At 38.2% G+C, this 24,686-nt stretch overlaps 4 protein-coding genes across 8 annotated transcripts in view; 1 reads left to right on the plus strand and 3 right to left on the minus strand.

Annotated features, from left to right (window-relative positions):
• mthfd1l (methylenetetrahydrofolate dehydrogenase (NADP+ dependent) 1 like) overlaps positions 1-8,766 on the minus strand; it is a 35,498-nt gene extending 26,732 nt beyond the window's left edge. The window contains exons 1-13 of one of the 2 annotated variants that reach the window (XM_084432561.1): positions 8,624-8,766; positions 6,256-6,340; positions 6,119-6,169; positions 5,527-5,580; positions 5,297-5,421; positions 4,993-5,093; positions 3,858-3,994; positions 3,490-3,601; positions 2,625-2,707; positions 2,178-2,275; positions 1,880-2,053; positions 565-701; positions 207-253 (exon numbers count right to left, since the gene is read on the minus strand). In XM_084432561.1, the coding sequence (XP_084288687.1) occupies positions 207-253; positions 565-701; positions 1,880-2,053; positions 2,178-2,275; positions 2,625-2,707; positions 3,490-3,601; positions 3,858-3,994; positions 4,993-5,093; positions 5,297-5,421; positions 5,527-5,580; positions 6,119-6,169; positions 6,256-6,340; positions 8,624-8,637 (1,218 nt within the window). In that variant the 5' untranslated portion in view covers positions 8,638-8,766. Of the gene's footprint in view, positions 1-206; positions 254-564; positions 702-1,879; positions 2,054-2,177; positions 2,276-2,624; positions 2,708-3,489; positions 3,602-3,857; positions 3,995-4,992; positions 5,094-5,296; positions 5,422-5,526; positions 5,581-6,118; positions 6,170-6,255; positions 6,341-8,185; positions 8,554-8,623 lie in introns of those variants that run through there. The other variant, XM_084432560.1, reaches the window with a different exon arrangement.
• A 1,235-nt stretch (positions 8,767-10,001) lies between these two features.
• stx11b.2 (syntaxin 11b, tandem duplicate 2) lies at positions 10,002-12,132 on the minus strand. The gene is made up of 2 exons (XM_084433295.1): positions 11,988-12,132; positions 10,002-11,464 (listed from the first exon to the last, which is right to left on the minus strand). Exon 2 carries the CDS (start codon positions 11,447-11,449, stop codon positions 10,574-10,576), a length of 876 nt encoding a protein of 291 aa, XP_084289421.1. The 5' UTR covers positions 11,450-11,464; positions 11,988-12,132; the 3' UTR covers positions 10,002-10,573.
• Positions 12,133-13,372: 1,240 nt separating this feature from the next.
• Positions 13,373-15,345, plus strand: stx11b.1 (syntaxin 11b, tandem duplicate 1). Its single transcript, XM_084433399.1, has 2 exons — positions 13,373-13,424; positions 14,023-15,345. The coding sequence occupies exon 2, from the start codon at positions 14,028-14,030 to the stop codon at positions 14,910-14,912; it is 885 nt and encodes a 294-aa protein (XP_084289525.1). The 5' UTR covers positions 13,373-13,424; positions 14,023-14,027; the 3' UTR covers positions 14,913-15,345.
• Positions 15,346-20,787: 5,442 nt separating this feature from the next.
• LOC311305086 (adenosine 5'-monophosphoramidase HINT3) lies at positions 20,788-23,117 on the minus strand. 4 transcript variants are annotated; one of them, XM_084432569.1, is made up of 7 exons: positions 23,081-23,117; positions 22,815-22,956; positions 22,473-22,668; positions 21,978-22,095; positions 21,645-21,714; positions 21,437-21,557; positions 20,788-21,342 (listed from the first exon to the last, which is right to left on the minus strand). In XM_084432569.1, exons 3-7 carry the CDS (start codon positions 22,593-22,595, stop codon positions 21,247-21,249), a joined length of 528 nt encoding a protein of 175 aa, XP_084288695.1. In that variant the 5' UTR covers positions 22,596-22,668; positions 22,815-22,956; positions 23,081-23,117; the 3' UTR covers positions 20,788-21,246. The 4 variants fall into 4 exon arrangements, with proteins under 4 accessions (XP_084288695.1, XP_084288694.1, XP_084288692.1 ...); XM_084432568.1 differs by having other exon boundaries at positions 22,815-23,117; XM_084432566.1 differs by having other exon boundaries at positions 22,473-22,956; positions 23,081-23,108.
• Between the last annotated feature and the right edge of the window lie 1,569 nt (positions 23,118-24,686).

Raw genomic sequence — 24,686 nt, forward strand, 5'->3', positions numbered from 1 at the left:
ATATTGAATGGAGTTGCTGATATTAATTGTAAAAGCACAAAACAAAACAAAAGAAAGTGCATAGTCCAAAAGTCTGAGACCAGTAGTGATTTTTATTTATTTAGTCTCAATGTCTGTGTGAGTTCTTCAAAGGCTTTCATCAGTTGTGGCATACTAAGGGAAAGGGCTTTATGATAGCGGGAGACAGGATGTCTGTTGTCACTCACCTCCTCCATAGGAATGACCTGTGCGTATCCCCCGCCCGCCGCTCCTCCTGCAGGGAGACAAAATAATGAAGCAGACTGGCAAACACACAGCAATGAAAACAAGACAAAATGTCTGAGATAGCCAGACATTAGCTCTGATCCAAGACTTTGTGAGCTGCCTTGCTGTGTGCAGCCTAATAAGTGACTGATTTGAAAATATTCAAAGGACACGTGATGCCACATTATCTTAGAAGGTTGCTTAATTCTGACGTCTACATTTTGGTACAAGTGCATCTATGATTCCTTAAATTGCTGTTAGTTATTGTTATCCATACACTAAAATATCAAACTAATGTAAAGCAAACAGACAAAAACACACCTTTGACTCCAAACGTTGGGCCCTGGGAAGGCTGTCGCAGACAAGCGAAGGAGTTCAGCTTGAGATGAGCGGAGAGGGCCTGGACCAGACCTATGGTCACTGTACTCTTCCCCTCACCCAGAGGAGTGGGAGTTATACTGAAAAACATAGACCGAAAACATTATCAACACATGCTTTCCCACATTCAATGAGAGGAGGTTGTGAATCTACATCTATTCATCCTTATCCCTTTCCTCTCTTTTCTTTTTCCCTCTGATCTCACTATATTAGACTGCCGGCAAACCCTCTCCCCATCAGCATCCTCCCTCCCTCTCTTTCTCTCTCTCTCTCTCTCTACGTCTTTGTGGAGTGGCTTTTTTGGCAGTGCAGTAAAGGCATGCCAGTGGTTGACAGTAATTGAGTAGGCCGGGTGGGGAGGGCAGTGCTGCTTCACAGCATCTGTAGGCAGAACAAAGAGCGGGACTTAAAGAAGGAGAGTTAGGGGAGAGGGAAGGGGCCACTGATAAAGCCAGGGGTCTGCACATTCCCCACACACATAAAAGAGACCCTGAGCCCCTGATCGGAGCTGACCGAGCCACGCTTCACACACACGGATGAAAGGGAGGCTCCTGGTGGGCTTGAGAGTCAGCGGTAGATAAGATCCCTGGGTCCACCAGTCATTCGCTCTAGGAATGTAGAGGCAGAGTACAAACGCGCGCACGGACTTGAGCGTGAAAACACACAGTCACTCTTTAGTTTAGAGTCCAATTCTCATTATTAACTAACTATTAACTACGACTTTTGCTTCAATAAACTCCTAATTATTGCTTTTTAATATTTAGTAAGGTCATTGTTAAGTTTAGGTATTGGGTAGGATTAAGAGATGTAGAATATGGTCATGCAGAATAAGGCATTAATATGTGCTTTATAAGTACTAATAAACAGCCAATATCCTAGTAATATGAATGCTAATAAGCAACTAGTTAATAGTGAGAATTGGACTAAGCACACAAACATTGACCTGAAGATTTCCTAAAATGCTTTTGACCTCTGAAAGTATTAGTATTTATCTTATTCATGTTCTTGCAATACAAAAAAATATGCAATATGAATGGTTTCAAAGCAGCTTTACAGTGATAATAGGAAATTACAGTAGCAGAGATTGTTTTGGCTTTACAGCAGCTCTAGGATCAAGTTATTGTCCAACTAAAGTTAGTTTTGATTGATTGATTGATTGATTGATTGATTGATTGATTGATTGATTTCATCAGTTTAGATTAGAAGTATTGAGATATGAATTAAACTTCAATGACAGAAGTAAAAATTGATGTCGCACCCTGCCACCAGGACATATTTGCCATCAGGCTGATGTTGGAGGCGGTTGAGGAGGGACAAACGGACTTTGGCTTTGGTGATCCCGTAGGCTTCCAGCTCTTCCGGAAGCAGCCCGATCTCCTGAGCCAGCTGGGATATGGGCTTGGGAGTCTGTGCCCTGGAGATCTCTATATCACTGATGGTTACAGAAACATTCAAACAGAGAAAAGGAGAGACTAATTAATTCTGTGCACAAACGCACAAGCAAAAGTCAGAGCGATGCGAATTTTGTAGAAACCAAAAGGCAAGGCTGTTCATACCTTGGCACGGGTGAGAGTGGTTGAAGTTTTAGTGGGCGGAGCCTCCATGACTGGTACTCCTGTTCTTCTAACCACCTCCTGCTGCTCCTCACTACATGCTAACAGATCACAATAACAAAGCTACAAACATCTCAGCAAACAATAATAAAAAATAAATTGCATCTTGACATATTTTCAAACAGAAAACAGTTTCATTTCTTTAAAAAACATTTTAAAATCTTTTAGACCATAAACTTTTGAATTGTAGTGTGTGAATATATTTAAAGATGCACTATAAATATAATTTATTTTATGCTATATAATAAATATTTGTTATAACTGTCAAAAGACATTAATCTTTAAATTGGCTAATCACAGGTTCTGAAGATTTGAGTTGGTTGACAGAATAATTTTGCCTATTTTAAAGACAGTAATAGAAAGTAGAAACAGCAACAGAAGACCTCTCACCTGCATTCTAAGCGCAGCACTTAGAGGCCCAACTCCTGCGTCAGATTTAGCTTCCATCCTGGGCTCCCAACTGTCACGGTGTTCTAGAAAATAAGATCACACATGAAAAGTTGTCCCAGACTGAGCATCTATGGAAATACAATTAGCGGTGTCTTATGTTCCCACACTAATGAAATCTCTGTGGATTATGGAGGAAACAGCATGGGCCTCTATATCCATTAAATTCTATTAAAGGAACACGCCGACTTTTTGGGACTTTAGCTTATTCACCTTATCACCTTATCTCCGCACAAGTAGCAGTGCTTCGCCTTCTGAGAATATAGTTCCCAGTATGTATACGGTTAGAAGATGGCTGTGTCTCATGTGACCTTGTTATTTGTATACGCTGTGACTATACAAATCACAACATGTAAATAGGAAAATGTTGGCGTTATTTTGTCACTTATTGGGAGCAGTATGCTAGCTGGAGCCATTTACCTCCAGTCATTGTGCTAAGCTAGGCTAGCGGTGGGTGCGTCAAACAGAGTTACGGCACGCACGGAGATCTAAGGGGCATGTATGGACTTATCTAACTCTGGGGGATACGGTGAATAAGCTAAAGTCCCAAAAAGTCGGCGTGTTCCTTTAAAGAGATGGCAGGTAATGAAAGGTGAAGAAAGCCACATGCCTGACTTAATTATTTTTGGAGAAATCACATGCTTGTCTTTCACATCCAGTGTAGTAAAAATAAAATAGTTCCTTCAATTCTCAAATGACACTTCGCAAGCAAAGAAGTGCCCTGAATGTTTTACATATACCAGATATGTAAAAAATCAATTGTTGTAATGTCTGCCAAGCATTACAGCTTTACTTTGAAGAAATATACCTTCCATTAGGGCCGAGCCAAGGTTGATGACCGCCACCCCTGGTCTTAACCAGGTGGGTGGGAGGCCCTTGTGGCCTGTGTTTAACAATACCACCACATCTGAGTCCATGATCTGAAAGAAAGAAAGAAAGAAAGAAAGAAAGAAAGAAAGAAAGAAAGAAAGAAAGAAAGAAAGAAAGAAAGAAAGAAAGAAAGAAAGAAAGAAAGAAAGAAAGAAATCCAATTAGCCTCACATGATTTATCTAAATATCCATCATGAAATAAAGCAGCACTGCCCCCTGCTGGTACACATAGCAAAATATGCATTAAAATTGACCTAAAAGAAGAAGAAAAAAACCCATCTCCCACAGATGTAGCAGCTGATTTACCCGTTTCTGCAGGTGCTTTGAGCTCCACTGGCAGGTCTTCACAATCATGCCATTGTTTTGCAGCAAGAACTGAAGAGTCACCTTCAGGGGACCCTTTATACCCACCAGCACTGCCATCTTGCCAACCAATGGGGCATCTAAATGCGAGAAACAAAAATGTAAATGCTGTAAATTTAAACAGATTCTAAAAAAAACTCCCCAAAAACTTCAACTCAAGCATTATGTCACTATAAAAAAACACTACCATTTAAAGGTCACAAAACTTTTTCACTTTTATTCAGGAAGCACATTAATTTGATCAATTGACAGTCAAATATTTTAATGTAAAAAAATAAAATAAATCTATTTTAAATAAATGCTGTTCTTTTGAACTTTTTTATTCATTAAATAGTCCTAAAAAAATATGTACCACAACTGTTTTTAACATTAATAATAATAAATGTTTCTTGAGCACCAAATCAGCCAATTATTATAATGATTTCTGAAGGATCATGGGACACTGAAGACTGGAATAACAGCTGATATGATATGATATGATATGATATGACGCAGCACCTGAAAATAGTCCCCAGCTCAGTAACTTGCAACGTGACTGGAACTAAGTTTGTCTAACCTATTAGACCTATTTTCAGGCGCTGTGTCATATCATTACACCTGCTGGACTCATGGTACGGCAGCAAAGTTTCTTGATTATTACGCAGGAATAAGAGTATAGTTCCTAGCCATATCAGCCTAGAAAAATCGCAACTTTTCATTTTCCGTCGGCCTTAGTACACGATGTAACTACAGAAGAGTCAAGTTTTAAATAGGAAAAATATCAAAACTCTTTGGTCATTTTTTTGAGAGAGATGCTAATGGTCTTGTCCGATTCAATGATCTATGCTAAGCTATGCTACAAGTGGTACCGCCAGACCCGGAGATCGGCTGAATGGATTCGAAAACGGTAAAACACAACTGTTTAACTCTGGGGGAGTTGTAAAATGAGCCTATTTCCAAAAAAAGTGGAGTATCCCTTTAAGAGGCACTACATTCAGTAGAATTAGCATTATATGTCAGTGAAACATTTTGGACATTTTAACGTCCATGTATGTATTTTAACAACGTATGCCAAAACGCATAAACAAACATAACACACCATGTCTGGCAAGTAGCTCCAGCACAGCTCCAGCAACAGGTGAGGTGAAGCCATCTCTCTGATCCCCCAACAGCACACGGCCAACATTAAGGTCAGAGACCCTGCAAACACATGCACAAACAGAAGTGTCTTTGTGTGGAAAACATACAGTTACTACCCACAAAAAAAGATTTTTACTAAATACGTGCAAAATACAGTATCATGTCAGATAGAATATATTTACAGTGAATAAGTTCTCAAATTACCCACAAAAAGTTCTTTTTGGACCCCGTTTACACACTTCAACTACAAAACTGTAGCTTACCCATCCACATCCTTCTGGGGCTTGATGGCATTACACACACTTCTGGAGAGGAAGGACTGAGAAAGGTGCAAAAAAATGCCATGAACAAGAGAATCCTCATTTAACCGCAAGATCTCCTCGATCACCTGTAGAACAGAGGCAAAAATTCAGGGGACAGAACTGCACTGGCAGTTACATGCATTTATTCACAAAAGCTATTTATTGCATTATAGATTAGCAATATCACTGACCTCCTCCTCTGTGCATTGGTGTGGAAGACAAATCTGCATTATGTTTAAGCCGATCTGTGTGGACACAATCAAAACACAACAAATTCAAGGTGGTACATAATATCTATAGACGCAATCGGTCAATAGAAAAACTACTATGATGTAATTGAAAATGTGCATGTTACTTGTAACAAACACACACACTTGTATATGTGGTTTATGGGGACCCGCCATAGGCGTAATGGTTTTTATGCAGTACGAACTGTATATTCTGTTCCCCTTCCCACAGAAAACTTTCTGCATTTTTTTGAATTTCAAAAAACACTTTAGTATGTTTATTAAGTAATTTGGTTTACAAGGACACAAGAAGTGTCATAATAAGCCACGTTTACATTGTAATACCCATGTCATTATACACATGTCCTCATGAGTCATAAACCATACAAGAACATGCATACACACACATGTGGAGGGTCTAATAACAGCATCAACCAGCAGGAGTGTTGATCAGCTAAACCTTGACCCCTTCAATAAATCACTGTTCAAAATGCATGTGTGTATTTGTACATGGAAAATAGTGGTGTTGAACAGATGAGAAGACAAATAGTTATACCTTTCTAGCCATCTTCTTATTCACCTCCAGCAAACTGTCATCTTCACCAGCCTATCATAAGTAAAAACATACCAGCTTTCAGTGTCTGAGATTCATTCACATACCGACAGATACACACATATGCTCTCTAGTCACACCTGTATGATCGCAAGCGTAGGTTTGAGGCCTGGGTTGGTTTCTCTAATAGCTTTGAGCTCTTCTCTGCTCCTCTGAACAATGTCACTGTAAATGAGATGGAAACAAATATATTTAACCATTCAACTCAGTGGTTTCATAGCATATTTCATCAATAGTAGCATTCTGCGTGTTCACTAACTGCCAATAACAGGGCAGAACTTTTTTTTTTTTTTTAACTTATCAAGCTTATTCTGTTGATAAGCGTTTTAAACAACTTGGTTGCTGACTGCTCTGCTCCAAAAATCAATGTCAACCACGCATCAAACATCAAATGACACTTCAACATCTTGAACCTCAGATCAAATAGAGCATTAGCTACAAGTTTTAGGCCAAACAAGACAATAAATTCTAACATTACCTAAAATCAAATATTTTTTCTCCGATTTTTTAACATTCCAAGTAGATCTTCAACTGCTCGAAATACTCAAGCACAACAGATTGTGCAAGTTTAAAACTCGTATGCTGGCACACACATGCAGCATATAACAACTATACCGATGTCCTGTTGCTGTGCTGTCTGACCAATAAAGACAAATTAAATAAAAAAAATATTAGAATAACATTAGGAGTAATTAGTTTTGTTCAGCTGAATTTAATCATTTTAAGCAGGTTAGCCAACACATTTAACTAGTAGCAGATAAACTTATCTTATAGTTACTGAGGAGTCTATTGCATCATTGTAAGCATCTCTTGTAAGGCTGGCTGCAAAGACATCCGATTACTTTAACCCTTTGTAGCAGCTACCTGACCTTTGACTCCATTTACAGATATCCAAGAGATACATAGGGGTCACTTGTAGGGTTTGATTAGGCAATGACTAAAGTCTAAATACAGACATACACAAGTTTTCATCACAGGAGAGTATTTTGTCAAATAAAAATAAAAAATTGCTTTAATTTTTTTTGTTTGTTGTTGTTTTTTGCTTCTCAAAACCCATGTCTAAAATGAACAGAACTGTCCAGGAAATTCTTTATATTTCTATTCTATTTCTATAGTCTTACAACTTCTGTCACTTGTAGGAGTGGTGGTCATGTATGACAGTAATTTCACCCCTATATATTTTTTTAATTGATGGTGTAACTGTAACAACACTCCCATGGTCTAAATAATTAAAATAATGTATTAACCCTTTTAACTTTCAACTCTAAAGGAGCCAAAAAAAAAAAAAAAATCTTAATGAAATTAAAAAATGACCTCAAACTGTTTTTGTAAATTTTTGTTTTTATCTAGAAGATGTATATAAGATGTCGGTTCATGGTAAATCCTGCTTTACCTTTTTTTGAATAATAAACATAGCTTCAACTTTGTTAGTAGATCTTAGTTACCTTCCATAATTTTCAGGGTCCACATGAAATAAACTGATATAAAAAGGGTGCATTATTAGTTATTTTAATTCATGACATTTTCAATAAATTAAAAAAAATTCGGTTATTTCTGATAACACAAACACACACACATATTTAAATATGTGAAGAAAGTCAGTTTTGTCACAGCCCACCAGGAGCGCGGGTTAAATGAGGACACACATCACCAGGCTAAAAATAACGACATGCTTTCAAACTTAGTTAAAACTAAAAGTCACTTTTTGGAAGCAAAATTTAATTCAGATTTCAGACAGTAACACGTTATGGATATGTAGCCTGCGTTAATTGTGCATAAAGGATGTATACACGTCTATAAAGACGGAAGACTACTGGGAAGCAGAAGTTACATCAGCTGGCCGCCAGACACCGGTAGCACGTGGAAACAAATCAACACCAAGACAATAGCTACTTTAGTAAGTCGCTATATGAACCAAACAAAACTGTTACAATCACTAAATTATTCAGCGTGTTTTAGAACATTTAAGTTTTGTCCGATTAGGGACTTAATAACGTGTTTTATTCTTACCCAACAGCACTTTCATTCAGCGGTCCATCGTTTTTTCGTGGATGACTTTTAAAGCTCGCTACCGTTTCAGTTGTGCCGCTGGTCGAACTTGCTTCCCGAACCGATAGATAAGAAACAGCGATATTGTCAGGTATGAATCTGTTCTTCTCCGGGTATAACACTTTGACACCGGCGCGTGAACGTCGTATGCTCGCGTGACTCCGATGCGCATGGCGAAAAGCGACCGACAGTCTCATCGTGCTCCTGGTTTGGAGTAGCTAAACAGTGCGGTCACGGTGTCTTGTCTGATGCTCAAGATGATCTCGAGCAGAACTGGACTAGTAGACTAGTCAAGCGCGCGCCCAACAGATTGCGCGCGCAATGCACACAAGGAGGAAATGCGCAATTAGCATTTATGCAAAAATGATTCACAAGTCTGAGCAAGAACTAATGACTCACCTACTGTGCAACATCTTCTCTTTTTTTTGTTAACTTATTTTCTTTCTATTTACAAATCTGTACTACACATTAGCTATTATTTCAGTTGTAATAAGTTATATTTTTATTCATTTGATATATCATACATTTGCTAAGATAAGACATTTAGCCTAAGACTCTCAGCAAACTAAGTTGGCCAAGTCACACTGTTGGCAGTTATGGTAGTTTTATTCAAACAGCATGATTGAAGGCAGCACAATAGGAACAGTATTGTCTAATTGATGTCATCACATTAACCTGTTCCAGCAGTCACATTCGTGTCATGAGTTTTGTGTTTGTACGTAGCCTATACACTATAGTTCAAACAGTTTGAGATCTGTTTTTAAAATGTTTTTGAAAGAAGTCTCTTATGCTCACCAAGGCTGCATTTATTTGATCAAAAATACAATATTACAATGTAAAATATTTATTTTAATATATTTTAAAATATAATTTATTCCTGTGGTGGCAAAACTGAATTTTCAGCATCATTACTCCAGTCTTCAGCGTCACATGATCCTTCAGAAATCAGTCTGATATGCTGATTTGCTGCTCAAGAAACATTTCTTCATATTATCAATGTTGAAAACAGTTGTGATTTATGTATTGCATAACTGTTGAATAAAAGTATTACTTTTGAAAAACAATCTTACTGATCCTAAACTTTTTATAGTGTCTATAGGTGAATCAACAGAATTTGCAGCACATCTGGAACACAATCTTATAACACAAAGTACATTAAACAAATATTTTTGCCTCTTGTTCAGGTACAATTAGTTCAATTCAGCTAAAGCAACATGATTTATGAACATTTTGTCACAACTTAACTTTGTTGTGTTCAATCCACCTAATATATTTAAAAGTGAACTTTACTTAATCCATTTGAGTTAGGACAAACAAACTGAGCAGCAGATCTGGAGTTCCCAGCATGCTTTGCAAGGGACTGCAAGGAGAGAACATTTGGAGATTAAGTGTTATTTTATGTTTTCAGTAAAGGGTTGTTAGTTTAATGTTCAGTTATGTTCTATTATGTTGAGTTTCTGTAATGTTTTTGAATTAGTTACATTGGTGGTGCTTGTGAGCAGCTATGATTACTGTGAGTGTTTTACTCAGTAACAACCATAATGTCAGTACTGACACCAGTCTCTTCTTATTTGTTCATTCTATATAGTGCATATAATGATGAAACACCAGTCAAATAAAAATTGTTGGCTCAATAAACTTAAATTAAGATAAACTTCTCCATGCAACTAATTGCATGGAAGAGTTTTCCTTCAATTTAAGTTCATTGAACAGTTTTCTGGGTGTATTATAGTGACCTCCTATAGCAACTTTCTATGCCACAGTCAGAAAGGTTTTTGTATTATTGCATGTGTTGGTTTAATAGATGTGAGCAGGGACATCACGTTCCACATGAGGTAGACACATGTGATCTAATTAGGGTAATAAAGTTATCCTCTAATTTATGACATCTGCCAAGAAACTTTGAATGAATCCACATAGAATGAGATACAGCTGATAGCATTTTTGTATACGCAAGAAATAGTTTGATCCATCATCACAATTAACTAGTCATTTCATCCCAAGAATAAACACTTAATTTAAAAATGTATTTAAATAATTTGCAATACAAAAATAGGATTTCTGAATCCCTGTATAAGTTATTTGCCAAAACAGCCAACTGTAAAAATGGACAAATTTCAACATTTGTGATACTTATTGAGATATTTATTGGGTGGCAGTGTCTTGCACAAAATTACTATTATATGTGTTTATTTTCCTTCAGAAGATGAATGCATAAAAAAGAAATAGCAACAAATATAAAACGGTAATAAAAAAAAAAAAAACTGTTATACTGTAACATATTATATCTGGTAAGATATATATATTGGATCACTTAGTGTATTTTGAACTGTGATATTTGTGGCCATGTCATCGCTTCCAGAAGAACATTTTTTTAAACGGGTTGCTCCTATCATATCTCTTGGCTCGCTCCATCTTCACAAGGACCTCCCTGACCTCCACCTCTGTTGACTGAACATTGGTGTGAATGTAGTCTATCATCGAGCTCTGCTGTTCTACTAGCATTGCCACATCCAGAAAGACCTCATGAAGACTCTGAATGCGTCTCTCCAGCTGTAGCAGTTCTGTATGACGGCTCTCAATCTGTATGAGCGCAGACCGTGCAGTTTTCCCTTCTGAAACCATGTTCTCACTGAAGACGTTCCACTGACCGCTCTCCAGCATCTCCTCGATCTGGTCACCCGTGACCTCTCGCCCCACAATCTCCATCTGCCGTTGAATATATGCCTTGCAGGACTCTCTGTAGCTCATCTCCGCATCGTTGTACTCCACCATGGTATCTCGGAAACTGTTGCTTATGCTGGCGTACTGTGTTCGGGCGATTCTTGCCACCGGTGAATTGACCCCATACTTTTCCTCTAACTCTTTCCCGTGGGAATCCATTTTGCGAAGGTGCGCAAGCATCTCCTGTCCACTGGTTTTGATGCCAGCAGCGATAGCATCCGAGTCACAGGTATTCGAAGCACTAGAGCCGACCGCACCAGTAAAAATATGCGAGTTTCGCTCCCTGAGACGCTTCACTTCCAGACTGATGTACTGAATCTGACGCCGAGCCTCTTGTGCCTCATCAAAGACAGCTTCCATGTCAGGGTTGGTGTTGGTATCTTGAGGAGGATCATCATGGTTTGCCTTTTCTGAAGGGGGGAGAGCTTGGCCAGATTCATGCTCTGCAACACTCTCATTAGACACTGATACAGCTCGGAGGTGGTCAAGTCTGTCCCTCATGACTGAAGTATATGACTGAAAAGTAAAAAGTATATATTCTGTAAATTAATTAGAAAAACCAACACACATGAACATAAAATATACAGTAGGCATTTTGGTAGCAACAACCAGCTCTTAAAAACAGGATATCTGTTGTCATATGTAACATGCACGTCAAAACGTCTGCCATGTGGAAACGTAGCCGTAGCCTACTTGTGTCACCAAAAGCCTGTCAGACAAGACAGACTTGTTTTTAGCTCCACGTTTAAAAATACAGGCTCAGCTTATTATTTTTTATTTTTCACTCTTAGTAAGTTTCTATTAAGCTCTGCTTCATCATGATGCAGTTTTTTTTTTTTTTTTTGAAGAGAAGGCAAAATCGCAATTGGTATTCATTGTATTTGGTTATATTCAGTCAGAGATAAAGATAGCCTACATTTATAAAGAATGGTTCAATCTAATATATCTGCAAATACGTACAACCAGACCCAAAATTTGCCGTTTGCCAAAATGCCAACGCAAATGCTCTGCTTTGAGAATTCATATCACTGTGGCCTACCTCAAATTGTGTCCTTCTGTGTGCATTTCTCTCAAAGTCAGCTTTGTAGGGTACGAAATTCACGCTATTATTCGTCTAAGAAAAGAAAACAAAAAAAAACATTCACCCAATTTCACCGCATGTGTGAGTGATGATCGGTGATGATGTAATAGAAACAGACCCCGCCCCAAGTCAGGTTGCGCAGAGATCATAATGTCCGGCAGAGGGCAGCAGAGATGCGTCACTTGAGAGATGAGAGGATCAAGTATGCCAGCTCCAGAACAAATGTAAGATACTAACCCGTCCCTCATTCTTATTTTGCCATACAGATTTAACGATCTTCTTCGAATATTTAAGACTCATGCGTAACAAAAAAAGCCCTTAAATAATGTAATCTTCTTAAAGTATTTTTTTGATGATAACCCCCTTTGTTCTTTTATTTATTATTATTTTCTTCAGGTTTCTTCAGGTTTATGTTGTTGTTTTTTATTCAGTTTGCTGCTATTTTGACTTTAAAATTGAATTAAGCTGTCTTTTTGAGGTTTATTTGTTATCTTGTACGTTTCTTAAAGCGATACAACAAAATAAAAAAGCTACACGATGGCTCACAGGAGGCTTTTTATTGTAAATAGGCTTTTCTTTTTTTATCGCCGTTCATGTAGGCTATTGTACATTTTAAGTCTACTGCACCTGTGCTGATTGTGTCAAAGATTTTAACGTTGAGAGAATACACAATTTATTGAGGAAGGCTTAAAAAACACAGAAAATCATTCACCGTAGGCTAAATGTCATCACAAAGTTTATTTTGAAAAATATAGATCAATCAAAAACTAAAAACTTAGTCTATAGGGTATGCTAACATCTAAAATGCATTTATTCTCCGACTAATGGGTTGCTATAGCCTAATGGTTAGGCTATTATTACAATTAATTTTAAGTATTAGTAGAAAAATAGCTATTTAGTGTCCTGTTTTGCTACCTGCTTGCTTACATAGCCTATTTTTCGTAGGCCATTTAGTGTGGCGAACAAATATCAATTTAACCGACGAAGCTACCTGTTTGTTTAGTTAAAGCATCCTATAAGCAATCCTTATTTTCCCTGTCAGTAGCCTATGCTTTCTAAATTGATCGAAGTTGCTCTAGCTGTTGAATCCCTGAATCTATAAATAGGCTATCTTTGCATCATGATTGTCAGAGTCCCACTCAGACCACTAATGTAGTTATTAGACCTATATGACAGAAGATATGAAGACGACATCGAATTCAGTCACTTGACGCAAAATAAATAGAGATTATGTCACGTGTTACCGAAACACACGTCTGACATTCTATTGAGCGAACAGGTTTGGCGTCAAAGTTACGCCCTGGAACGCGCATTCCTTTCCCCCGACCTCCCATTACAGCTGCAGTGAGGATGGAGCTGCAGCCTTCAGATGACATATCGACATAAGTTAAACTGGTGAGTTCAGCCTCTATTTTACAATTTAATAGAGAATTATTCATAGAAGAAATATATTCGTTAGAATGTTGCTTAAAAATGTAGCCTATAAAATTAATTTCCAATGAAAACAAATAGTAAAATGCTGCTTTGCGGAAATTTCATTAAATCTTGTTTATTGTCTTTTAAAAGGTTAGAAAAACAGGTTTATGTAGCCTTCTTATCTTCTAAACTGTAAATCTTTAGTTACTCAAATTCAGTTGAATATTTTTAGATATCTTATTCATACATTTATTAGTAAAATATTCGTAATCAGAGAGAACTCTATATTTATGACGAAACAAAGGCTGAACTATCAATTCAATCCATTCAAACTTGTTTGGTGAGTGACGCTAGACAGAAATAGTTTCACGGATGAACTTGTTAGACGTGTGACTTTTTCAGTGTTCACAAGGAAGTGTTATCTCCCCCTTGTAGAGTCAGTTTCAGAAGGTACACAAAGAAGGAAAATGGGTTTGAAAACAACGACTAGGCTACACGAGGGATTGTTATGCTAAATTGTTTTAGACTGTTTTGCCTACATCAGATGGTGTCCTTTCTTGTTCATTCTCCCCTCTAGCAACCATGAGGGACAGACTGGATCATCTTCAGACCATTTCAGAGTCTAACAGTGATCTGGAAGAGCTGGACTCAGAGTCTTTCAGCAATGTGGACCTGGAGGAATTCCCCCAGCAGGCCGTCATTTATGACAACAGCGATGAGATGGAGTCTGTGCTCGATGAGGCTCAGGACACTAGGCGTGAGATTCAGCTCATCCGTCTGGAGGTGAAGCGTCTCAGGGACCAAAACACACGCTTACTTAGCGAACCAACTCGTACAACACACGTAAAGCATGACGCCAATGTCATCGCTGGTGACATCAAGACCCGTGGTGAGGAAGTTCTGACACGTCTAAAAAAAATGGATGCCCATGCCAAAGAGCTTGAAGAGGAGCATGGCATCAACTCTGCTGTGGCAAGAATCGCCCGAACACAGTACACCAGCCTAAGCAACAACTTCCGAGACGCAATAACCGATTACAACGATGCTGAGATGAGTCACAAGGAATCGTGCAAGCGTCACATTCAGCGGCAAATGGAGATCGTGGGCCGAGACGTGTCAGGTGACCAGATTGAAGAGATGCTAGAGAATGGTCAGTGGAACATCTTCAACGATAACGTCATATCAGAAGGGAAAACGGCTCGTTCTGCGCTCAACCAGATCGAGAGTCGACATCGGGACCTGCTTGAGTTAGAAAGCCGAATCAAGAGCCTTCATGAAGTGTTCCTGGACGTGGCTATGCTTGTAGAGGAACAAGGACCCATGACAGACTACATCTTAAACAATGTTCAGAAAACTGATGCTATGCTTGGTGAAGTCCTTGTCAAACTGGAACGGGCAAAGAGACATGACAAAAACAACCCATTCAAGAAAATGTTCTGTGGATGCTTTCCGTGTGCAAAAAACTGATCAGAGCGATTGTGAACAGTGTGGACTTTTGGAGGCCTGCAGTATCTGCTGACTTCTGTATTTCAGGACCATTGTCTTCCACAAAGTAAGCCAACAAGTAAAACAAGCCAAAGAAAATGAAAGACTTCCACTACAACACATAGTCCTCACTGCATGCCTTCATGACGACATCTTTTCATTTGCAGATTAATACCTGTAAACGTTTACAGTATACTAGAAATCACATTCACACCCAGTGTTTGAAGTAAAAGTTAACATAAAGGCAAAAGAGCTTTTAATCTGATGTTATATTGCAGGATAGGCTATTTATTAATATCTTACATTGTTATATCTTTTATTACATCTAAGGTGGTTTAATTGAATATGCACTTTCTAGACCCTTTTACATGAAATATCTGCCATCTGCCAAGCATCTGCCATGTTTTGCCAATGCATGTTATTTTTCTTGTCAATTTGTTTTTCTTTTCTGAAGGAATGTGCTTAAGGTTTATAAGATAAATATTTTAGCTCAATAAAATATATTATATTATGTAATTATTATTTGGTTTGTCTTTATTATTAAGCATGTGAGAAAATGTTTTGGGTTTTGCAGTATTTCAAGTAGAATTAGTATATCAGTAAATATCGATAGGTAGGCTTAGGCCTATGATACATTTAAATTTTTTAATGAATTATTTCGTATTAAATTAGGCTCAGTGGTGGAAAGAGTACACTTTTTTTAACTTAAAGGAACACTCCACCGTTTTTTGAAATAGGGCTTATTCACCTTCTTTCCTACATTTAGATAGGTGGGCAAATGCATTTTTGTCTCAGTGCATGCATTGTTTTAGTTTGACAGGGTCGGTGCTATCTTAGCTTAGCATAATGAATGTAATCCTTTGTTGCCAGCTAGCATGTCCTGAGTAAAAGTAATATATATATATAAAAAAAAAAACCCCCACCTAATTACTTCTTGTGGCCTGCGTATTCACAACGAGTACAAATAGCGATGCAGATTAACACTAGGCGATTTCCTATGCAGATATTGACATGGGACTATATTAGGGGGAAGCACAAGCGAAGCACTGCTACTTGGGCTCAGAGATATCACGCCCAAGTAGCAGTGCTTCGCCTGTGCTTCCCCCTAATATAGTCCTTAATATATAAGTCAATATCTGCCTAGGAAATCACCTAGTGTTAACTATTTGTACTCGTTGTGAATACGCAGGCCACAAGAAGTAATTAGGTGTTTTTTTATTTTTTATATCACTTTTACTCAGGACATGCTAGCTGGCAACAAAGGATTCCATTCATTATGCTAAGCTAAGCTAGCGCTGACCCTGTCAAACTAAAACAATGCATGCACTGAGACAAAAATGCATTTGCCCACCTATCTAAATGTAGGAAAGAAGGTGAATAAGCCCTATTTCAAAAAACGGTGGAGTGTTCCTTTAAGTAAAAGTATTGCTTTTTACAAGTAGAAGTATACTGAAAAATAATATGACTGAAGTAGTTTGCTTAAAAACTACTCAAGTAACTACGTTACAAGTACTTAAATATTATTTTTCAATTTTTACCCAAAATGGGGAGATGATAGCGATATGGAGCGCTAAACACTCTCATGTCATCTGTTTCATTCATACTGGAAGCCCAGTACATACTGATTCATCCAGAAAGTCCACAAGTGAGATTCACAGAAGTATTAAACTTATGATGTTTCAGGAAATGCCTTATATGGATATAATAACATGCAAATAGAGAAGTTTTGACTGATGAAACATGAAGACAAACACATGATAGCGATAACATATCTGTGTTCATCAAGCTATCTCAGGCATTTTCAAAAGAATGATGTGAGTGTTTAAAGGGATAGTTCACCCAAAAAGGAAAATTAGCCCATGATTTACTCACCCTGAAGTCATCCTAGGTGTATATGACATTCTTCTTTCAGACAAATACAATCAGAATTATATAAAAAAATGTCCTGGCTCTTCCAAGCTTTATAATGGGAGTGAATGGCTGGAGAAAATTTGAAGCCCCAAAAAGTGCATTTATCCATTTACATTTAGTCATTTAGCAGACGCTTTTGTCCAAAGCGACTTACAAATTAGGACTAAATTAAGCGAGTCATCGTGAAGAAACAACGCAAGATGTGCTTAAAATACGAAGTTCAGGCATTGGTCAGAGTAGCATAAGGAGGATTTAAAGGAAGAAGGAAAAAGGATTATTTTTTTTTTATGAGGTTAAGTGCTCACGGAAGAGATGGGTTTTCAGCTGTCTTTTGAAAGTTGTCAGGGATCCTACATTCCGGATGAGGGTGGGGAGAGCATTCCACCAGCATGGAACTGTGAATGAGAATGTTCTGGAAAGTGATTTTGTGGCTTTCTGTGATGGAACCACGAGACGTTGCTCGTTGACCGATCGTAGGCTTCTGGTAGGGATGTAGACTCGTAGTAGTGAGTGAAAGTAGGAGGGAGGTGACCCTGTGATAGATCTGTAAGCAAGTGTCAATGCCTTGAACTTGATGTGAGCAGCGAGTGGTAGCCAGTGCAGAGAGATGAACAGAGGAGTGACGTGGGCCCTTTTTGGCTCGTTGAAGACAAGACGAGCTGCAGCATTCTGGATCATCTGTAGAGGTTTGGTTGCACATGCTGGAAGTCCAGCCAGAAGAGCATTGCAGTAGTCAAGCCTAGAAATGACCAGGGCCTGGACGAGAAGTTGTGTTGCATGCTCAGTTAGGAAAGGCCTGATCTTCCTGATGTTGTGCAGTGTAAACCTGCATGATCGAGCTGTCTTTGAAATGTGATCTGTGAAGGTCAGCTGGTCATCCAATATTACTCCAAGATTTCTGACCGACCTTGATGGGGTGATTGATGATGAATCTAGCTGGATAGTAAAGTCGTGCTGTAGAGATGGATTGGCAGGGAGGACGAGAAGCTCAGTCTTTGCCAGGTTGAGCTGCAGGTGATGTTCCTTCATCCATGTCGAGATGTCCGCCAGACAGCTTGAGATCCTTGCAGCTACTGTGGGATCATATGGTTGAAATGAGAGGAAGAGCTGTGTGTCATCAGCATAGCAGTGGTAGGAGAAACCATGTGCCTGTTGTGTCCCAGTGATGTGGTGTAGATGGAGAAGAGGAGGGTTCCAAGAACTGAACCCTGAGGAACCCCTGTGGTCAGTTGATGTGCTTTGGATTCCTCGCCTCTCCATGCGACCCTGAAGGAACTACCTGTGAGATAAGACTCGAACCAGTGGAGGGAAGTTCCTGTGATGCCCAGTGATGAAAAGGTGGACATAAGGATCTGATGATTCACAGTGTCGAAGGCAGCAGACAGATCCAGGAGAATGAGAACTGAAGATTTGGAAGCAGCTTTTGCAATCCTTTGGGCTTCTGTGACCGACAGTAATGCAGTCTCAGTTGAATGCCCTTTCTTTAAGCCGGATTGGTTGACATCCAGCTGGTTGTTCAGAGACAAGAAGGATGTTACTTGGTTGAAAACAGCTCTTTCAAGTGTCTTTGCAATGAATGGTAGGAGAGAGACAGGTCTCAAAAAAACACAAAACACAAAAAAGATGTGTTTAGTGTTGGTTTTTTAAGCAGTGGAGTTACCCGAGCCTGCGAGCTAGGGAAAATGCCAGTATGGAGTGATGAGTTGATGATGTGTGTGAGTGCTGGAAGAAGTGTGGGAGAGATGGCTTGTAGAAGGTGTGAGGGGATGGGGTCTAGAGGGCAGGTGGTAGGATGACTGGAGAGGATAAGTTTAGATACTTCTTCCTCGGTTAGTGGAGAGAAGGAGGAGAGAAGGTTATTGGCTGTGGGAGAGGTTGGTCTGGGTTCCTGTGTGTGTGGAGCTGAGAACTGAATATCCATGATAACTGAATATCCATGATAAAAGTGCTCCACACGGCTCCAGGGGGGTTAATAAAGGCCTTTTGAAGTGAAGCCATGCGTTTGTGTAAGGAAAATACCTATATTTAAAACTTTATAAACTCTAATCACTAGCTTCCGCCAGACAGCCGTACGCATCGATTTACGGTGGAAGACTAACCCCTGACCCGATGCACAGCGTAATGACGAACACGGAAGCGCAGAGGTAAGAGCAAAAAAAAAACACCGGTCGCGAATTAGCAAGTTTGAAGAGAAATGTCGGAGGATTTCTATAATAGAAGAGGAGCTTCAGTTTGTTGCACAGCCCTATTTGTTTAAACCGCGAGAGGCGTCTAAGCTTACGATAATCCTACATCCTACGTCATACATACGCCACGGGTTACTGTTGTGACGCAAGTCGACTTGCATAGTATGCGCACGGTTGTCTGGCGGAAGCTAGCTATTTTAGATTATAAAGTTATAAATATGGGTATTTTTCTTACAAAAACCCATGGCTTCGCTTCAGAAGGCCTTTATTAACCCACTGGAGCCATATGGAGGGTTTTGTTTTATCATGAATGGATGCACTTTTTTGGGCTTAAATTTTTTTCCAGCCATTCACTCCCATTATAAAGCTTGGAAGAACCAGGACATTTTTTAATATAACTCTGGTTGTATTCGTCTGAAAGAAGAATGTCATATACACCTAGGAGGAATTGAGGGTGAGTAAATGATGGGTTAATTTTCATTTTTGGGTGAACTAACCCTTTAATGCAATGCTAATCAACATAGCTTGTATCATATAATTTAATAAAATAAAATATTCTCACTCTGTGTTAAGAAGCAACATGAAACCACAGAAGTCATTTCAAACACGACTGACATGTATTGGATGAATGTATTGAATCTACACATCTCAATTCTCCAGCGGCTGTCATCTTTATTGTAAACGAATTCCACCCAAGCGCTTTTTGGTGACGTGGATGATTACGTTACTGCTGATCATCTGTCCATCGTCGTATAAAGCCCGCCCTGACCTATTTTTTTTACAGTCTATGGTCCGAACAGCTCTGGTTCGAGCATAGTTGCTCCACAACGGATTTTCTGAAAAACAAAATTATATCATTAATCTTTTAATTATTTTGGTGAAGTTTTATATTCATAAGACAAAAATAACTCAAAAGAACCCCCCCTATATTACCTTTTATAACACTGATCTCACAGTATACTTAGAAACTCTTTCAAACATGAGATCACAAAACAAAAAGCTTATAAAAATAATAAAAATTTTAACTGCCCTGATATTATAAACTTTCATTTCTGTATTTATTATTTATTTTATTATTATTACATTGTACTTGAAATGTTTGTAATAAAAAAAATAAAAATAAAAAAAAAGTCCAGACCACTGATCTATATAATGTCATTATATATAGATCAGTGGTCCAGACCGACCTTCGCGGAACTGCCCGACCTCAAATGTTGTGGTTGGCATCCAGGCTAATTTAATTGAACTGTGTGCTTATATTTTAGACACTTACGTTACATTGTTCTTGCTCATGCAATAACTGCGTCCATGTTATGAGCCGAGTTTGTGTTAAATAAAAGGCGATCTGGAGCTGAAATGTGTTGCTTTTGCAATCATGCTGTCAGTTTATTGTCAAGCAGTTTCTTTAAATAACGCTGCCTGTCGTTGTTATTTAGACTCTCCCCATAGAGCCCCTTTCCTTTCGCTTCCTCCTTCCCCATTTATTCCCAAGAAACTGCGCCGTATCGCAAAATGCAAATATCTAGCCACTCTCTCTCTCTGGCCTCACTGTTGAAGTAACCATGGCAACGGATAATGTATCCTGCCAAGATGGCTGCGCCGCCCCAGCATGCAACGCAGCGTGACGTAGGTTCGCATTCTCTATAAAGGTTTTAAAATAATTAAAATAATATTCTGATTGCCTTGTGTGGTATAATCACAATATAAAATTTCACATTTTACTTTGCCTGCATGACTAAAAGGCACTGGACTCTTTTTTTAGATCATTTACACATATTTTATTTACCATTAACAGTTGTTTCTCACATAACATTTCCTTGTTCCTAAAAAATACCATACGTGCCGCACGTGACATGAACACCGCATGAAAAGGTGACACCCTGAAGTCCTGGCTGAGACAATCCATTAACGAGCTATGTTTATGGCTCACTGTATAAATCTTTCACAACAGAATTATATGTAACAATCAACAACACAAAATTAACATTTTCATCCGTTTAATAACAAATGATTATAGATTAGATTACACTTTATAAATAGTACTTGACTATTCTAGTGCATCCATTTCAGTTTTTAAAATACTTAAGGGTTAAAAAAAACATATAAATAAAAAAAGTGACAAGCTGGCTTTTGAGGCTGAAACCAAACAATGAAATTAACAATGACCGTTGATCTCAACTAAAGTGTCTTGTGATTTCAAGTTTCTTCTGTCATAAAGCTCACATAGTTTCACATGGCTGCATGCATTTATTACATATAATTTTCCGATCATCCGACTTTTTTTTCTTCGTCAGTTGGTGAAGCAACTTCTCCTCCTATAAGACATAACACAGAGAAACAATGAGAACTCGTATGCGACCAAGAGTGATCATAAGAAATGGCAGTATAGAAGTATATTAGTTTACTCACAGTGAGGTACCAGAAGTTTGTATACTTTTCCTCTGACCATATAAATATTTGACTGAAAGGTGCAAGAACATGCAAGTGCAGGTGGGGGACGGTGATAAATGGAGGCACGTGGAAACCTAGACTAAAATACAATCATGTTCTCATTTAATAACGGCTTCATCCAAATAAACACTTGATTAATGTAATAGTAGTGTTATAGAATATATACCTGATGTCTTCAAAATCTTTGACATCCATGGCTTTCAGCACATCTCTTCCCATGTCTGCCATCCTCCTAACTGCCCAAGACAATCACATTTAGATTACTGAAAAACCTACTGTGTTAATGGTTTATTTTATTAAAAATAAATGTTTACTATCATCTCTTAATACAATCATGAGAATGAATATATATATTCATATATATGCTTATAAACCTGGGATCAATTCTTCATTTATCTGTCTGTTACTGATACTGCTGGGGCTAGAAATACAGAAGCCATTCGCAAAACAGCTTTACTCACTTTAGTCAAATGCAACTTCAAAAATGACATAATCTTACCTAGACCTATATCATCTGCTTGGAGTGACAAACAGCTATGGATATGTTGCTTTGGTATAACCAGGTAGTGATGAGGTGCACCCGGATCAATGTCCTTGAAACAAACAATTTCCTCATCCTGTCAAAGAATCACATTTCATGTTTTATTTACCTTGACATTTAAAGTACATTATTTGTAATTGTATTATAAGTATAATAAATTATAATTTATGTTCCTGAAAACAGAGGGAAACCCTAAATAAAAGTAAACACTTGATAAAAGTAAATGTCATTTTGTTACACTATTGTGTATATGTACAGACTTTTACTAACTTTTGGACCCTATTAAATAAATGGAAAAACTATTAAATAAGGTAAATATAAAAAGTAAATAATTACTAAGTAAAAAAGTAAAGCACAATTTGTCCACACGTATCAGATTTTCGAAGCATTCATTTAATCGGTCACGGAACCAATCTCGGTTATCTATATTTCCTACGACAAAGATCAACTTACTTCCGCCAGTATCTCAGTGTATGGATCGTCGCCGTTTGCGATCCTACAGAAAATACAAGTTTCATCCAACCCGTCGTCCGAAGAATCTTGCTCATTTTCACAGGAACACTTTATTTCAGCCATTCTGGCAGGGAGTTTCCGGGATAAATGAAACTCACATACTCTTATTTGATTATGTCATCTCTTCTTCCTTGTTCTTCCGTTAGCGTGTAAATTAACGTAATTACATGAGCTCATCTCATCCATCACATAGTCACAGTAATCTGTAACGTTAGCGTCAAGATTTGGCCATATCATATCATGATATGACGGACATCACAAACACCAGATTTGCCTACTTACAAAATTGTGCTGCGGTCAGGACGTGTCAGTAGGTAACGCTACAAGATGACAACTCGGATACTCTGGTAATCAGAGCTGTTCTTGTCCTCGGAAATGATTCGTTTCTATGACAATTCCCATAATAAAGCCGTGTTCGTCTTTGCTGTTGATGATCATAATAAAAGAATTAAACTCCACGGTAATTCATCAACTTTACTGTATCACAAAGAGAGCGCAACAGGTAAAAGTGGTTGTAATAAGATGCCAAAGCAAACGGAAGCGTGTACCTTTCACTGCTGAGGCCGCTGCCATTTTATTTACATTACGTCATAGGGTCGGGGTTTTCGGTTTTGAGTTTCAGTTGTGATTCCATATTCATAAATATAAATATCTAAATGCTAAACCTCTCTTTCTTATATTTGTGAAAGAGCTTGAAAAATACTTCTTCTCAATTAAGTTGTCTGAGAACAAAAAAGCCTTAAAAACATTATCTGTTTGTAACTCTTTTTCCTTTTTTCATGTCATAATTTGTTAATTTATATTATTTCTCCCATTGTGTTGTTTTTGTATTCTGTTGTTATCTGTTATTACTTGTGTATTGTTTTAAGCATTAAAAAAAAAAAAAAGTTTCAGTTGTGATGAATTTTTCCTCAACTATGGGCACTTTGGGCCAGGATGACTTTTACTCAAACTCAAGTTTAAAATCTGTTTACTAGCTACGTTCATCAGTGTACGTATCACGTATAGTATTTACCTTGATATTTTGCTAAGGCTTTATTATAGGCAAAAAGTAATTTCCGCCCAATAAATTGGACAATTAAGTGATGATGGTTATTTCATAGTTTAACCGTGTAATAATTCATAATTTACTATAATGGATACCCATTGTTTGAAAGTTTGGGTCTGGGACTATAGGGCAAACCAATAAAATCATCAAGTGTTTTGAAACGTAGCAGAAGGGGATTTCTTTAAGATTGCAAGGTGTAAACACTCTGTCAGCTACGCTGTTTACTTCGGAATATTATATTTTATTCACGGCCATCATTTGAATAACCTATTCACAAACTGTTTGCTCAAGTGTAGCGTTTTTTCGGAGTTCACTGTGTAGCCTGCTCCCTGAATCGTCGCGCTTATCCATTTGTGGGTGTTAACTGAATCTGTAAGTCACCTACGCTGTTTACTTCTGTATATTATATCTATCTATAAATTACGGAACGTCTTTCTTTGTGTGTGTTTGTGTGTGTCATTCACATATCTCTCGAACCTTTAGTCCGATGGATTTCAAACTTGACAGGTGTCTTGCTACGGGCATGAGTATGTGCAGTGCCAAGTTTGACATTTGGATTAGAAATGCAAAATATATCCTTGGCTTTTGCCACTCTAGCCGCTGGCCACTCCCCCTCTCACACTGCACACTGAGTGAACACAGCCCAGGACCAGAGACAGAGAGGGCCGAAGAAAGCAGAGGAGCTTAGCGTTTTCTCTAAATTCACTGTAGCCTGCTCCCTGAATCGTGTAGTTCAATTTTCCACATGTATTGTATGTCAGTATCAGTATTTCCTTTCTACCATGCACAAATAAAAAAGTCACTGAACTTTTGCTGTGTAAATGTAACAGTGAACACTCAAATACACCAAACCAACAATTACTAAAAACACACACAAAAACTGATTTTGCACGGGCACTTTGCACTGCTCCCTGAATCGACGCGCTTCATTTGTGGATGTTATCTGCATCTGTAAGTCAGCTATGCTGTTTACTTCTGAATATTATATTTCATTCTGGTGCGCTTAACGTTATCGCGGCTGTGTAATAGTAGCCTATGCTATTCACCAACTACACATATCCTATTCACTGCGTTCACAGTCTCTTTCACTGGCATCATTTGTAGTT

Source organism: Rutilus rutilus, assembly GCF_951802725.1.
Source record: "Rutilus rutilus genome assembly, chromosome: 15".
NCBI classification, from domain to species: domain Eukaryota; kingdom Metazoa; phylum Chordata; class Actinopteri; order Cypriniformes; family Leuciscidae; genus Rutilus; species Rutilus rutilus.

Coding starts and splice junctions, on each gene's coding strand:
- stx11b.1 (XM_084433399.1), top strand. CDS start 14,028: ATGAGGGACAGACTGGATCATCTTCAGACCATTTCAGAGTCTAACAGT.
- LOC311305086 (XM_084432569.1), bottom strand. CDS start 22,595: ATGGCTGAAATAAAGTGTTCCTGTGAAAATGAGCAAGATTCTTCGGAC. Junction 22,096..22,472: donor ACACTGAGATACTGGCGGAA/GTAAGTTGATCT, acceptor ATTCTTTGACAG/GATGAGGAAATTGTTTGTTT. Junction 21,558..21,644: donor AAAGATTTTGAAGACATCAG/GTATATATTCTA, acceptor ATTGTATTTTAG/TCTAGGTTTCCACGTGCCTC.
- stx11b.2 (XM_084433295.1), bottom strand. CDS start 11,449: ATGAGGGACAGACTTGACCACCTCCGAGCTGTATCAGTGTCTAATGAG.